This window comes from Chelon labrosus, assembly GCF_963514085.1.
Source record: "Chelon labrosus genome assembly, chromosome: 11".
Taxonomy (NCBI): Eukaryota; Metazoa; Chordata; class Actinopteri; order Mugiliformes; family Mugilidae; genus Chelon; species Chelon labrosus.
The window spans coordinates 26,412,354-26,428,691 of NC_140344.1; the positions used below are offsets into that span (position 1 = coordinate 26,412,354).

At 43.9% G+C, this 16,338-nt stretch overlaps 1 protein-coding gene across 1 annotated transcript; it reads right to left on the reverse strand.

Moving 5' to 3' along the window:
* Nucleotides 1–585: 585 nt before the first annotated feature.
* klhdc4 (kelch domain containing 4) lies at nucleotides 586–7,393 on the reverse strand. Its single transcript, XM_084554754.1, has 13 exons — nucleotides 7,204–7,393; nucleotides 6,861–6,952; nucleotides 5,759–5,837; nucleotides 5,383–5,481; nucleotides 4,923–5,059; nucleotides 4,513–4,605; nucleotides 4,149–4,311; nucleotides 3,991–4,069; nucleotides 3,691–3,899; nucleotides 2,063–2,288; nucleotides 1,784–1,972; nucleotides 1,485–1,610; nucleotides 586–964 (listed from the first exon to the last, which is right to left on the reverse strand). The coding sequence occupies exons 1-13, from the start codon at nucleotides 7,300–7,302 to the stop codon at nucleotides 792–794; spliced, it is 1,764 nt and encodes a 587-aa protein (XP_084410880.1). The 5' UTR covers nucleotides 7,303–7,393; the 3' UTR covers nucleotides 586–791.
* Nucleotides 7,394–16,338: the final 8,945 nt, after the last annotated feature.

Below are 16,338 nucleotides of genomic sequence, written 5' to 3' on the forward strand. Positions count from 1 at the left end.
TTGTGCCGCGTTTTAAATTAAAAAAGCGACGCATCTCGGCTGTTAATATAGATGAAGATTACATCGTTGTCTTGTTTGAATTTTAAATGTATTTGCAACTAGTTTTTCTTCAGTGTCAAGCGCGCGGGTCATCGTAGTGTCAATTTTTGTTGTTTAGCGGCAGGAAACACAACGTAATTTAGGATGCATTCAAAAATAACTAAATGGCACAACATATTTAAACCACAGAGGGTTTTAAAGCATCCCTATTCAACACGTTCTTGCTCTTTGGTGACAAACCAGGAACTATCCCCTATTGATTACCTCATAATCAATGACATGGAGAGATTTAGTGTCTTTCAGCTGGATGTTTTGGCTCTCGTGCTCACAAGTCATTTGTTTTGATTCAGCGTCAGAGGACAGCTGATAAACCCACTGGTACACTTCCTGTTTGGCATATTTAAGGAGCGGCCGGTGAACACGGTGGATCTTTTAGTTGTTGAACGGCCCGGAGCAATGAAGAGAGCCAGTTTGGGACTTCTCCTGTCAATGCTCCTCTATGAGTAAGTTTCCAGTTTGTAAAAAAAATGCCAGCATTAAATAAGCTTTAGTGGCGTCGATGAATAACGTTATTTTATTAAAAAAAATTAATGAAAAATATTGAGCTTCAAAAACCTTAATACCGCCTTAAACGTTGGATCATTTGATGATTTGAAGAAAATCTGAATAAAATTTGTTAAGTTCCAGATGTTTTATAAAATGTAATCCATGACTCATAAACACAACACACTCAGACAGTTCTCTGCGTCTCTCTACTGGTCTTCATAGAAGACTTTAGCCATGGCGAGGGCCACCTTGGCGACCTTTTTGTCCTTGGCGTCGGGGCCCATGTTGGCACGCGCGGCTCCGATCCAGTACTGCTCCGTACGGGTCTGGTAATCCGTCACCGTCTCCCCCTCCTGCACGGCGGGGTGCTCCTTCTCATCTGGAGACACACGGTCAGGTAGAAAGATTAAGAGGTGCAAAATAAATAAATAAATAAATAAATCTGCTGAACTTACTGAGCAGCAGCTGCAGCTTCATCAGCCACAACATTAAAACCACTGACAGGAGAAGTAAATAACATCGACCATCTTGTGACAATTCAATGTTCTGCTGGGAAACTTCTGGACCTGGCATTCATTGGTGTGGATGTTACTTAGACATGTAGCACCCACCTAGACCAGACCAGCCCCCAACCCCACCCCATAGCAATGACACTCCTTGATGGCAGCAGCAGGATGCAGCCTGAGCCACTAGATCCCAAACTGATCAAGTATCTGTGGGATGATCCACAGAGGCCCCTCCCCTCAAAGTCCCCCCACTAACAACATTCTGTACCCAGACACCACAGGACACCCTCAGAAGGCCCATGTCCATTCTCTGATGAGTCACGACTGCTTTGGTTTTGTTGCTTCTTCTAAATTAAAAGTGTCAGACGACAAAGAGGCTGAATAAATCCTTGCCTTCCTCGTCGTCACTTTCCTCTTCAGACTCCTCTTCCTCCGCTTCTGCTCCCTTCGCCTCCCCCTCCTCCTCCTCCTCATCATCATCACCCTCTGACTCAGACTCTTCCAGCCACTCCTGCGTCTCTGTGGAGAGAGAATCATAAATCCAAATGAACCCTTACACTCTTCTCAGCACTCCAACTCTTCCCCTGCGTCAGAGGATATTCAGTCAGGACGGTGGCTGCGTTGAGGCTGAGCTGTCGGTGATTAAATTGCGGGTGTATTTTCGGTCTGTTTGATTTGGATGGCTGACTCACTCGGGTCCATCTCGACCAGAACGTCCCACTGGTCCATCTTGTGCAGGTCCAGGCAGTAGAAGTCGTTCAGGGTGAACTGGCGGTCGCCCACCTCGAACATCCCCCCGTACAGGAAGAGCTTGCCCTGACGCACCGTTGCCATGGAGCTGGACCTGGGGCAAGGCTCCACCTGTGGGGCCGAGGCCGAACCTGATGGGGGTAAAGAAAATGACATGAGAGAAATCAGCAAAATAATGTCGATGAGAACTTTTAATGACAAAAAGACATGTTTAATCTTACCCTCATCTTCCTCTTCTTCCTCTTCATCCTCCTCCTCCTCTTCCTGAGAACCAGGGATCACTTCTTTGATGGTCATCACGGTGCCGTCCTCTGTGACGATCTCCTTGACGACCTCAGTGGGTCCTTGAGGCGCCTCATCCCCTCCGTCCTCCTCCTTCTCTGCTCCCTCTCCCTCCGCCCCACCCTTCTTCCCCCTCCGCCGTTTCTTCTTCTCCGTCTTGTTGCCCTGGACGGAAAGAAGACGAGGTCAGAGCAGCTCAGGGCCGCTTCACATTTTAATGTTTGGTCCTAAAGTTGCAATAAAACCTCAAGAAAGAGAAAAGGTTGAACAAGGTGGCTTAATATGTGGAAGGATTCTCTAGTATCTGAAGCAGAAAGGCAACGTTGAACTCTCCACCTCCATAGATGGAAACGCGTAAATATCAGAAGTCATACAAAACAGCGTCTGTCTGGGCTAAACGTGCAAAAACATGAGCTTTCTATGGATCGTTTAACACCGCTATTTTCAGAAATCAGATGCCTGAAATGGCCACTTTGCATCCGGCTGCATATTCTTGCATGCACACTGATTTATTCAGATTTATGTGGCTGGTTTTGAGGAAAGTCAACAGCTTTCCTCAAAACCAGGATTAGTCTATGGACTGTTATGAGGAGGGTCATAAGAGTCCACAGATAAATGTAAATCAACTGGTAAAGGAAACATGGAGCCCGACAGGACGTCCTGAAAGACACTCTGTGAAACCGGTCGTGTTCCTGCTTCCACTGTCCTCTAACCTGTTGACGCCGGACTTGCAAGATCTCCACAGATGAGAGGAATCAAAGCTGTGAAACTACAAGAAGCAGGTTTGAAGAACACCGCCATCTCTCCCTACCACAAGTAAAGGGTACTGGTATAAACTATAGACTACTGTATAAAGATGGACGATGGAACAGCTCCTCTAAAGTGAAGCCATAACATGTGGAGCATGGGGAGGTCATAAGCTCCACCTCCTCCATGTTAGTGGGCGGAACTTGGGCCAAACTAAAACACTAAAATACGAGTCAAATATACTTTTTTCAAGGATGGTTTCTGTCATTTTAGGTAGTTAATATAATGTTGATGAACGTTCAAGTTTCCATTTTTCTGGTAAGTTTCATTTTAGTTACTTATGTGATGCTATAGAAACAGGATGTGACAACAAGTTGCCATGCCAACCACTCCATAAAGTGGTCCAATAGGACTGTGACTCTCTCGGACTGTACTGATCAGACTTTGGCTCCAAACTCGCAAGATGGCGTCGCACGTATCCCCGGGAAAATAGTGTCAGCTTGAAGAATGCAAGGAAGTGGAGATGCATTGTCCATATTTATATACAGTCTATGCTATAAACAGTAAAAATCAATTTAATATTTAATTTGTTTGCAGCACAACCTCAACACTTGCTCGCTGGATTGGATTAATGTTAACTAGAAATGTCATGTGATTTAGAAGGGATCTTCCTAACACATCTAAATATGCTGACACACACGTCATCCATCTCATCATCCTCCAGCAGCGACATCTTGACTTTGAACTCAAACATCTGTCCAAACTCATCATTCTTGAGTGAAAAGAGGCAGAAACAAATAGGACCGGTGATGGGGCTCACCCTGAGCTGGCCGGGGAACCAGCGGTTCTTCACCGTGTCGTACAGGTAGAGGTCATTGTAGAAGTCGCCCTCCAGCGTCTCCTCCTCTTCCTCGTCACAAACCCCGCCGAACAGCACCGCTCGCCCCGCCGGACCCACCGCCAGGGAGAAACCAGAGCGAGGTGGGGGCTTATTACCCGAGGGGTTCAACCTGGACCACGACCACTTCTCTGCCGGACGGAGAAAACGGTCAAGACAAGTCACAACTACTTGGTGGTAGCTAGATGATTTCTACTCCACTGACTTGAATCATTTTGTTACCTTGTCCGTCTTTACCCTCTCGCTTCAGGAGAAACATGTCGGAGTGGATCGTCCCTTTCTCTACCTCCTTCTTGACTCTCTGGAGAAACCAACAAATAATTCATTCAGAACAACTTGTTGATGACACAGATGAAGCTCAGGGGAAAAACCACACGCACCACTTTAGAGTACCCCCCGTAGATGATGACGCCCGTGCCGTCCGGCGTGGAGGTCATCTGACAGGCGGAGCGCGGAGCGGGGGCGGAGCCTGAAGGAGAGAGGCGGGACCAAGAGAAGGTGTCCAGGGAGAAAGAGTAGACGTCGTTGTAGTAGATGAAATCCCTGCAAGCAGAGGAGTCGGTGTTAGAAAAAGAGGAAAGCTGACATAACATTATGACCACCTGTTGCCAGAAAAACAGGAGCAGTTCTGCCGTCCATCTTTATACAGGCAATAACAGATCAAATGCTACTGATTCAGTTCAGAGATCAAGCTGACCGACAAACATCATCACATATCTTCTAACTGACTGAACCTCTGTTTACCTGGTGCTCTCATGGAAACCTCCAAACACCAGCAGCTGCCTCTTGCTGAGGACCATCCGGTGGCCGCTGCGGCCCGACGGACCACCAGGGGCCCTGAAAAGACACCGTCAGTTATGTTAAAGCACGTTGTGTGTTTACGTTTCAGGACTAAATACTCACATAGACTAAGCAGATTAAGCAGCTGTACACTTACTTGCCAATTCATTAGGTACATTAAGGTACAGGATTGCTAAATTAGAATGCATTTGCTTTCACATGTTTCCCTTTTGAACTGGCAAGTGAGTGTATACTTTAATTAATTACAGTAGTTCTATCCAAACTCAAGTCCTCGTATTCACACATTCAACCTTTCAGTCATTATTTTCCATTTATTATTTATTGGATCCAGCTTCATGACCCTCTGCACCTACTTGATGTTCTCCCAGGTGTGTGTAGCCAGGTGCAGCACCCAGAGGTCCTTGTAGTGGTAGAACTGTTCCCCGTTTGGAGAGGCAAACTCTCCACCGAACACCCAGAGCTGGCCCCCGCCCTGGGGAACCACCACCGCCTGAAGGGAGGAAAGAATGGAGGGAGGGAGGAGTGAGATGGAGGGGAGGAAGAAGGCGGCGGAAACAGAACGAGATAAGAAGGTTTGGTGTCCTCAGATCTGGGAGGGAATCTGAGCGCTGTGATGACACTGTGCTGATAAGTGTTTCCGCTGATCTGTGATGCAGAAGTCTGCCCCCTTCTGGCTAAAAAGGTGAACTACATAACTGATCAAAATTCACCCGTAGAAACACATGAATAAAGCTTCTATTGTAAAACACGGTGTGGTGTTAACTGGCTGCTGGATTAACAAAACTGTGCAAGAGTGAGTTAAAACATAAGAACCTGGTGAGAGCAGCGCGGTGGAGGAGGGTTGGGAATCTCAGATTTAACCCAGCTGTTCTTCTTGATGTTGTAGAAAAACAGGTCGTTGTACAGATACGTCTGCGAAACAAATAAAAATGACGACAAATGGTTTTTAAAGCTGTCCACGGTGTAGCAATCAAACTCAAAACGGCGCAATAACAGCTGGAGGATAGGACAGTTATTATCTGATTTATATTCAAAGTATAAATCAAAATGGGGTGAGTATTAATCAAAAGTTCGACTGTGTTAATAAGCTGCTCATTAAGTCTTCATCTTCACAAGACACACGTTTAAAGTCTACATTCAAAAAATCGTAACTAATTAAGAATAATATTCATCAGAGTGTTTTCACTACCTTCCTTCCGTTGAAGAATTCTCCTCCAAACAGGATGAGTTCATCTTTCTCAGGATGAGCAGAGAGAGACGCACTTAATCTGAAACACATGACGACGACGGGTTTGTTAATCCACACAGAAATATCTCAACAACCGTCAGATTTCCTCCAGACATTCACGTTTACCAGATTTTGAATCCAAATGACTTCCGGCGACTCCCTGATCTGTCGTCGTGCTGTCACCACTATGAGAACTTAAGATTTAAGTGTAAAATTTTAAGGTGTTTTGCAAACATTTTAGTTTCTTTGACTATTCCAAGTAATTTTTCCATGTCTTTGTATCGTGAATATCTTTAGGGTCACTTGGCGTCACCTTCTCAACACTTTGCATCGGTTTGTGGTAATTTTTCATCTTTCTGTTGTCATTTTTGTTCCTTACTTTTGTCACTTTATGTCTTATTTTGGCCATTTTGCACCTCTTTTGGTTTGTTTGTCATTTTCAAGGCTTTGCATCTTTATATAGTCAGTTGACATCACTTGGTGGTCATTCTGCATCTCTTCAGGGTCATTTGGCATTACCTTTTGACTTTCTGACCTCTTCCTGTACTCATTTAGAATCACATGTGTTCATTTTGCATCTTTTTATGGCTGATTAGTGCCTCACTTTGGTCAGATTTTGCATCTTTTCGAGGTCGTTTGCTGTCTCCTTTTGGCCACTTTACATTACGTTATAGTTGTTTTGTTCCTCATTTTGGTCACTTTTTGTTTGTGCCTCATTTGAACAGTTTTGCTTCTTTATTTAAGAAGTTAACATCACTTTGTGGTCATTTCGCATCTCTTTATGATTGTTTTCTCTCTTTCTGTTATTTAACATAGCTTATAATGTTCTCGTGCCTTGTTTTAGTCACTTGATATCTCATTTTAGTCATGTTGCATCTCTTTCTGGTTCTTTTGCTTGGCTTTGTAATCATCCAGATTATAAAGAGCTACCTATTCGTGGTTATTTTACATCTACATTTGCTGATCAAGATCAGGGGTACCACGCTCCCTCCCGGGCCAGTGGGCCTGTGACAGTATCCCCTTCTCTATGTCGAATATTATGTTTAATGTTGAAGTTCTTCACCTTGGTGATGGAGGCGGACATGTCGTCTCCACAACCTGAGTCTTCTTTGCGTCCAGATTCTGAAACTCAGCAATCAAAGCCTCCAAATCCTCCTGGAGAAAGACGGAAGGAAGGAATATGTGCATTAAACAGATAAGCCTACAAAAAAAAAAATATATATATATATATATATGCAAGGCAGTCACAATTATATTTAACTATGTAGAAAACAGACTCTAATAACTAAAATAAATTAACATTAGTAGTGTTTAAGAGTCAAAAACTAAACATCTATTAACGCGTAACTGACTGTTTGTGCCACATTAAAAAGGACACATATAATTCTTTAAACATTTAGTGTTACCTCTTCCCGTTTGGACCTCTTTGAGACCTTTTTCTCCATTTTAGCCGCCGTCTTCTCGGCTCCCTTCACCTTCTTCTCCTTCTTGCCTTTCTTCCCCATGGCTGCTGCTGGAATTCACCTTCTCTTACTCTTTCCTTTTCATTTACATGAATTCTAGCACCACATGGAAGCCCAAACACACTCTCGATGCTTTTCCTCTGACAACTGAGATTTACTTCCGGCAACAAACTTGACGTAAGCACGTCGCGGGGGCTGACGTAGCGGCGCCCTCTGTCGCCCCGGAGGACACGTTGAAGGTTGGAGCCGCAAACTGAGCTCATTGTCTGGGATGTAAGTTATTTTTAATAAAGATTAGACAAAAAGATAGTTAGATTTGGCAATAATAAATTATAAAAATGAAAATTTAATAATATTAGAATTATATAAAAACACATAAATAAACGTACAAACACACTGAATGGAAATATTTGACAATATTATATTTATTGCACTATTTATTTGCTGTTTCAAGTTAATTAAACTTAAAGTGTGTGAAGTATTTCTTTTCAAATAACCAGAGTAATTAAACGTAATATAATATGGATAAAAACAACGTTAGTGGGAGCAGAGCAGCAGTGGCAAACATCTGCAACTCTTAGATCTTCCTTCGCCTCAAGTTCATGGGCAGAATAAGGAGGAATAAAACCGGCTGCTCTTTTAAATATGTAAACCCACATTTAAGATAATGCACGGTACACATTATCAGAGACATTACTAATAAAATGACAGACAGCCACAAGGTCAAAGTGTCCGTTAGAGCAGACTGCAGATGCTTCACACGGCGGCGTACATTCGCTTGCTTCCACGTGTCCACTTATCTCCAGCGAGTGTGGAATGTCACAGAGAGAAACAGACACATTGTAATCAGCAGCAAAGCGTCTTGACGCCCTGATAGGGCACCGTGTTTGACCCCCAAACCTCTTTGGTAGATGTTGCAGAAGCAGCAGCGGCTCATTCTGTTTAGTGTCGTTTCAAATGGAGCAGTTTTTAATTTCATAATTCACTGGCTGGCCAAAATAACAAGTCGCCACCTAGTTTTAAGTAAGAAACAGGTACAAGCCTCCTATTGGATAATTACTGCATGGGTGATTATCTTCCATGTCTAAAGACACATCCTGTGGTTGTGGAAAAGATGTTAGTCTGTTTGAGAAGGGTCAAATCATTGGCATGCATCAAGCAGAGAAAACATCTAAGGAGATTGTAGAAACTACTAAAACTGGGTTAAGAACTGTCCAACGCATTATTAAAAACTGGAAGGATAGTGGAGAACCATTAGGGTAAGAAGAGAGGCAGATGAAGTGATGCACCCATCATGCCTAGTGTCTACTGTACAAGCCTGTGGGGGCAGTGCTATGATCTGGGGTTGCTGCAGTTGCTCAGGTCTAGGTTCAGCAACATTATGTGCCCAAAGAATGAGGTCAGCTGACTACCTGAATATATTGAATGACCAGGTTATTCCATCAATGGATTTTTTTCTTCCCTGATGACACGGGCATATTCCAAGATGACAATGCCAGGATTCATGGGGCTCAGATTGTGAAAGAGTGGTTCAGGGAGCATGAGACATCATTTTCACACATGGATTGTCCACCACAGAGTCCAGACCTTAACCCCATTGAGAATCTTTGGGATGTGCTGGAGAAGGTTTTGTGCAGTGGTCAGACTCTCCCATCATCAATACAAGATCTTGGTGAGAAATGAATGCAACACTGGATGGAAATAAATCTGGTGACATTGTAGAAGATTATAGAAACAATGCCACAGAGAATGTGTGATGTGCTATCTGTCTATCTATCTATCTATCTATCTATCTGTCTATCTATCTATCTATCTATCTATCTATCTGTCTCAGTTTGAGCAGAGGTTGATGTCAGTTCCCGTTATGACCAGCAGAGGGCAGCTGTGTGCTTCTTTAATCCATTTAAACCTTTTAACAGAGACAGAGAAATATTTCATTGCCTGACACATAAAGAGTTCAGCTAAAGCAGTTATTGAATATCCGGATATTAATATTCGGCCGCGATGTCTGCTGTGTGAAATTAAACCAATAAAAACAGCTGTGTAATTAAACGCGTCGCTCAGATGATCATTATTGCTTCCATTGTGTCAGTCTGGAAGTCTCATTTATTCATCCTTCCTCTGAACGGATCTGGTTAAATGACAGGTTTTTTATCCTTCACCTCCATCACTGTTATCTGTTCAAAAAATAATTAAAAAAAAAATGCGGACGCCGCAATGTTTTAGAAGTGACAGAGGCTATCAGCTCTTTCCGCCCATCTGTCAGCGTATTGTGATATTCATTTTTCCTTCCCAGCGTCTGCACACGCTCACAAAGGATCAGGCATGTTCACACTCACACGAGCATCAGCTGACTACAAACACGCACACACACACAAACACACAGCACATGACTACTGGCTGCCAAACTCTCTTGCTTTTTCTAAGGAGCCTTTTCTGTTTTATTCAGTAAAAGACAGAAAGAGAGACAGAGAGAGAGAGAGACGAGTATTCAGAGGGAAAAGGTCAAGGCCTCATCGTCAGCAGAGTCACACGTTTTATCACAAGCTTCATGGCTGGAGCAGAAACTGACAAAACAGTAGTTAGCGCCATGAAAAAAGTTGTTTTAAAGTCACTGTCAAGACCAGACCGATCAGCCACAACATTATGACCACTGACAGGAGAAGTGTGAATAACATTTAAACCATCTTGTGACAGTTCAGTGTTCTGCTGGGAAACTTCTGGACCTGGCATTCATTGGTGTGGATGTTACTTAGACATGTAGCACCCACCTAGACCAGACCAGGCACCCCCACCCCATAGCAATGACACTCCTTGATGGCAGCAGCCATCCCCAGCAGGATGCAGCCTGACACAGACACACACAAAAACACTTTGGGAACAACTAAAAAAAAAAAACATGAAGAACAGGACAAGGTGTTGACCTGGCCTCCAAATTCACTAGATCCCAAGGAGTCGTGGTCGGACCAGGAGGAAACACCCAGAGCTAACAATGTCATTCTCAAAATCACTCGTCTCTGCCCACGGCATCAACACAGCTTCAGTGGATTATCTTTCACAGATTGTTCTAGTCTCCTCATGTATTTAAAAAGAAAGTGTTGACGGGAAATGGAAGAGAACTTTTGCAGAGAAATCTGCATTTGCAATTTGTACATTTTGCAAAAGTCATGAGGATGCAGGAGACAGAGGTCCTCAGACAAATGCTGTAAAAAGACAACACTTCTATTTCCGTTCACTTGAGGTACAGATGTCACAAAGACTTTTATAACAGGGGCATCAACACTGTGAACGCCCTTGCATCCAGCCTCCGACGTTTGAAAATGCCACGTTGAGAATCGCTGTCTGTCTAATGAGGAGGTGTCTGCAACGGACGCAGGTGATCTGAACATCTCCACCCACGGCAGCAACTCAGCTTCAGTCTGAGAGATGAAGTGTCCTGCAAAAGACGACAGGTGCAGGCTGCAAAGTCCTGCACATATTCATGAGACTGATCCATGAAAACACTTAGCAGGAGTCACGTGTAGATCAGTGACAGCGGCCCTCAAACAATACTGTTCAGCAAACACTGTTAGATGGAAATATTTCTGTTCCCTTTAGGCAAAAAATGTCCCTGAGACAGTTGTAAGCGGTGGTGAGATCAGGTGACACATCCTCGCGTCGAGCCTCTAAAGGCTGACGATGCCGTTATCCACTCCAGCGTCACCGCCCAGTTTCAGATAACTGTCTTTCACTGATCGCTGGGATCTCGCCATTCATTTAAAAGAGAACTTTCTCTGAGGAGAATCTGAAGATGACAGATTACTCTGCCGGTTTCTGAACATATTTGTGAGTCAGATTCAGTGTGGCATCACGTTTTTTTCCAATCCCCTCCAGTAAAGACATCCCAGCACTGAGCCTCTAACATTTGAAACTGCCGTGTTCAGGATCATTTTCAGTCTAATGAGGAGGTGTCTGCAACAGACGCAGGTGTCCTGAACGTCTCCACCCACGGCGGCAACACAGCTGCACGTCTTCCGCTGACAGTCCAGGTCTGAGAAGTCTGCATTTTATTTGTTCTGCTGTTTTGATCTGCTCAAAGGTGTCAAAATTCACCGGTCTGTGAGACGGATCCACAGAAACATTTTGCAGAAATGTACCTTTTCCATCTGGGACACAACCAGACCGTGTAACAGTTTCTTCCCTTAAGCTATCAGACTCTTGAACTCGCTGAAACTGGACTGAACATGCATGAACGTCATGCTGCTAATCAGTCAAATGTTTACATTCTCCCTAACTCATACTCTGTTAATCTGCTTATTAGTCAACGCTGCTCTCTGCTTTTCTGTAACGCCTTTTTACAGGTGCACTGTCTCCCACGAGTTTTGAACTGTCTGTTTTGTATGGTTTGTCTTTGCCCTGTCTCTCGTTCTTGCACTGTTGGCGCTGTCGTCGGCACCGCCTGCACTGTTCATAGTGTTTGCATTGTTTCTGTATCGTCTGCATGCTCAGCCCCTTGTATTGTACTCTGTCCTATGTCTTCATGCAACTCTGTGGTCCTAGAGGAAAGTCATCTCATCTCACTATCTGCTGCACCTGCTATATATATATATATATATATGCTTGAAATGACCTCATTGACCTTTGACCTTTGTCTTTGTTCTCAGACATTTCAGTGATCCACCAGGTCTGAGGGATAAAATGTTGAAGAGAAATTTTAATCTGATCTGCAAAACACGACACAAATTCCGGCTCATTTCAAGCATCACGAACAGATTCAAACTAGAAACGTTGAGTTTATTTGATTTAATTGACAGTGGTGTGGTGGTTAGCACTGGTGCCTCACAGCAAGAAGGTTCTGGGTTCTAATCCGTCGGCCAACTGGTTCCTTTCTGTGTGGAGTTTGCATGTTCTCCCTGTGTCTGCGTGGGTTCTCTCCAGGTACTCCAGCTTCCTCCCACCGTCCAAAGACATGCTGGTTAGGTTCATTGGTGATTCTAAATTGGCCGTAGGTGTGAGTGTGAATGGTTGTCTGTCTCTCTGTGTTAGCCCTGTGATAGACTGGAGACCTGTCCAGGGTGGACCCCGCCTCTCGCCCCAATGACAGCTGGGATAGGCTCCAGTCCCCCGCCGCCACCCTCCAGAGGACAAGCGGTTACAGAAGATGAAAGAATGACGTTTTTTGATGTCGGTTTGACATGAACTGACTTGATGTATGTTCAGGTTACATGGGTTGAGTCGATTTCACCTGTAGTTTTTCCCCAAAGTCCAGAAATAGCTCAGTTTATCAAACCTCTAAACACAAACTGAAAAGGGTGAACGCCTTTTCTCAAAACTCCACAAATCTCTTGCAAGGATGTGATCAATTAACAAACACAACCACCATATATCTTCATGCATGTCCTGGCTTCATTAGGCCACGTTACATATTCAAATGGGCATCTGGTAAGGATGCCTCCTGGACGCCTCCCGGGAGAGGTGTTTCGGGCATGTCCCACCGGTAGGAGACCTCGGGGCTGACCCAGGACACGATGGAGGGATTATATCTCTCGTCTGGCCTGGGAACGCCTGGGGGTTCCCTCCGGAGGAGCTGGCTGAATTGGCCGGAGAGAGGGCTGTCTGGGCTTCCCTGCTGAAGCTGCTGCTCCTGCGACCCAGAAGAAGACGAGACGAGACGAGACGAGAGACGAGACATATTCAAATGCATAAAAGTGTGTGGAAATAAGTTTCTTTTTTCTCGTTGTGGTGTGTCGAAGTTCTTTTTACGCACCTATTTTACACTGGATCTAGCAAAACACACGATTCTTACAAATGAGTTTGCACAGACGCAACATCAGGGTGTTTCTGGGTGAACAAAGTGTCCTAAATGATGCTGTTTCCGTTTACAGAGTTGCACAGCTTTGATTTAGGATGATATTCCAGTGAGAAATAAAGGAGTCGTGTGTGGAGTTTAGCAGTTTAGAGTCACGCTGTCGTCATAAATGAGCTCCAGCTCCTCAGATTTGTGCAGATGGTGTCATTTTTTGTGATTAAATTGGTTTGAGTCTGATAGCTGTTATCTGTCTTGCTGGGTTTAAGCAGTCACGACCGGAACATTTTAAATCGATACGATGATTTAATTTGAAATCAGATTTGACTACGTTCAAGATGACTCAACGGGACCTCTGCACGGTTTCCCAATGGGGCCCGTGAGTCAAACGAGAACGTGGTAATCTTCCCTGAACAAATGCCGCTTTCTCCGATGAACAAATAAGAACAGATGGACGGGCTGCACCTGTGTCCCTCTGCATCAACACACGCAGATAACTGCTGCCGTGACTCAGCGTCCTTGCGTCAACGCTGCCCTCGGCGTCGGCCTGAACGGACGGTCGTGACTGACGCCACGGGGAGAGAATAAAGACCAGAGGTAATGAGATGAGCCGAGACGTCGAGCACTGAAAAGATTGGAAGATTAGCCTCCACTGTGACAGGAAAGGGGGTTTCAAATAGATGTTGCTGCTGCACAGAAACAATTTAAAAACCAGCTGATATGATTCCCCTGAAACAAACCCGGTCACCGTCAGAGTAAACGCACACGTTTTTCTATTGGCTTCCATTTACACGACAATATTTGTCTCCCAGCGTGGAGCAGCAGTTTGTCTGGTCGTCTGGCAACACGACCTGTGTTTGGATCATGAAACAAGACACGACCTGTAAACTGATTACCTGCAGGGTTGCTGGTAGATGCTTCTTTTTTTGTGTATCTCTGCAGTTGTTTTGTCTCAGTTTGCTCTAGTTTTACTTCTATTTATCATCATTCTGCGTCTTTTTGCACATATTTTGCCTCCATTTACGTTCACTTTGCGTCTTGTTCTGCCTTTATGGTTGATTTGTCTCGGTTTCTATTGACTTTACTGGCTTTTCTTCTTGTTTTTGTTCTCATTCTTATGCGTGTTGCCCCTTAGAGTCTCTTTGTCATAATTTTGCATTACATTAATGTTGGTTTGTGTCTCCTTCTGATATTTTGACTGTATTTGTGTTCATTTTTGGTATTAGTTTGGTCCATTTTGCATATTTTTCTGTCGCTCCGTGTCTTTCTTTGCATTCGTGGTTGATTTGTCAACGGCTATGGTCATGGTTCTTTGTCTTTTTGCTGACATTTTTCCTCAGTTTGTCGTTTTCTGTCGTTCTGTCTCTTTCTTTGCCTTGTTTTTGTTGACTAGTCTCTGTTTCTATCAACTTTCCTCGCTTTTCTTGTTGTTTTGCACCCTTTTACAATCATTCTTCCCCTTGTGTTGGCCCTTCAGAGTCTCTTTGTCGTAATTTTGCATTACTTTCTTGTTGGTTTGTGTCTCCTTCTGATTGTTTCGACTGTATTTGTGGTCATTTTTGGTATTTTTGAAGATAGTTTGCTCCATTTTGCATATTTTTCTGTCGCTCTGTGTCTTTCTTTGCATTCGTGGTTGATTTGTCCACGGCTATGGTCATGGTTCTTTGTCTTTTTGCTTACATTTTTCCTCAGTTTGTTGTTTTCTGTCGTTCTGTGTCTTTTTATTGTTGACTAGTCTCCGTTTCTATCAACTTTCCTCACTTTTCTTGTAATTTTGCACCCTTTTGCAGTCATTCTTCTCCTTGTGTATTCCTTTCTTGTTGGTTGGTGTCCCTTTCTGATTGTTTTGTCTTTTTTTGCAGATATTGTGCCTCATTTTGCATATTTTCAATCGCTCTTGTGTCTTTCTTTGCATTCATGGCTGATTTCTTTCTGTTTCCACTGACTTTCCGAAGTTTTCTCATTGTTTTGTATCTTGTTGCACTCATTCTGCTTGGTTTCGTTTGATCTTTCGGTTTCTTTGCAGTTGGTTTGTAACACTTGGTTAGCATTTTGTTTCCTTTCATGTGGTTTGTCTCTCTTTCTCGTCTTGTTTGTGTTGCTTTGCAGGTGTTGTTGGTTACTCTGCACACCTTTCAAACAAGAAATGTTTGAAGCAGACCACTGACATATAACATATTCAATCACAATCCCTCCATGTGCACGTCCATGCGCACAGGGCTTTGCCTACACCTAACTTTAACCCCTGCATTTGTGCTCTACTCTGTCTTGTCTTGGGCTAAATGTTTAAGGCATCGGTTTAGCCTCCACACCACCACTGTGATTTATTACTTAAAATGTTTGGGAAAAGCAGCTGATCCTGTTTGAGACTAAACACTGCGGGGTTTCATTTTAGTTTGGGGGAACAAAAACTGCTTCCTGTCTGAGTCTTATCAGTCGAGACCGTCGCTGCATGTCCTTCCCTGATCCATGTGTCGGGCCCCGTGGACGACGTTACCGAGGAGACACTGACCGAGTTTAGTAGCTTTAGTAGCTCTTAGCGTGAACGTCTTTCACTTTCAAGATGGTGAAGTCCAGAGGAACCACACTGAGCTTCAAAACTGCTCTTCGGGAAATCTATAGGTGATGGTGGGTCAGCTATTCCCCGCATGCATACCACGCCAGCGTGTCATCATAACCTCTCTTCTTCTTCCCCAGGTTTTTATAAAAATCTAAATCAGCACCGAGACAAATACGAACAAGATGAATTTGTCCTGTTTTTTTTCTTAATGTCCCCTTCCTTTTAAACGCCTTTTTAACCTCCCTAACAATAGAGAAAGAAAAAACACAGGTCGAGCTGTGACCCTTTGATCCACCCAGAGGCTCAGGCTTTTCGCAGGACACCCAGCACATGTGTGCCTGTTCACATTTGGGGGAAACCAAATCAGAGCTCACACCTGTCGGCGTCCTCCGCCCCGTGTGTGTTTGTTGTCTTGCAGCCGCTGCTCTGTCTGGCTTCCTCTCACACGGCTCTTTATCTGCAGCCGTGGCAGAGCGTGGGAAAAAAAGAGGAAACACACTTTAAAGACAAGGAAATAAAAAAAAAAGGAACAGCTTTGTACATGCATTTGAGCGCCTGTACAAATGAATGTACAAAGTCATTATTAAAAGTGAAATTAAAACTTGCAAAATGCAGCTCAAACCTCAAGTGATTTTAAATAGATTATAGATTTGTAGTCTTGATAATGTAGCCTTGTATGCTTCCTGTTAAATTTCGGGGAATTAATGTTCCTGCCTTACAGCAGTGGCACCAG

Coding starts and splice junctions, on each gene's coding strand:
- klhdc4 (XM_084554754.1), bottom strand. CDS start 7,302: ATGGGGAAGAAAGGCAAGAAGGAGAAGAAGGTGAAGGGAGCCGAGAAG. Junction 4,606..4,922: donor CACACCTGGGAGAACATCAA/GTAGGTGCAGAG, acceptor GTGTCTTTTCAG/GGCCCCTGGTGGTCCGTCGG. Junction 1,611..1,783: donor TCTGGTCGAGATGGACCCGA/GTGAGTCAGCCA, acceptor CTCTCTCCACAG/AGACGCAGGAGTGGCTGGAA.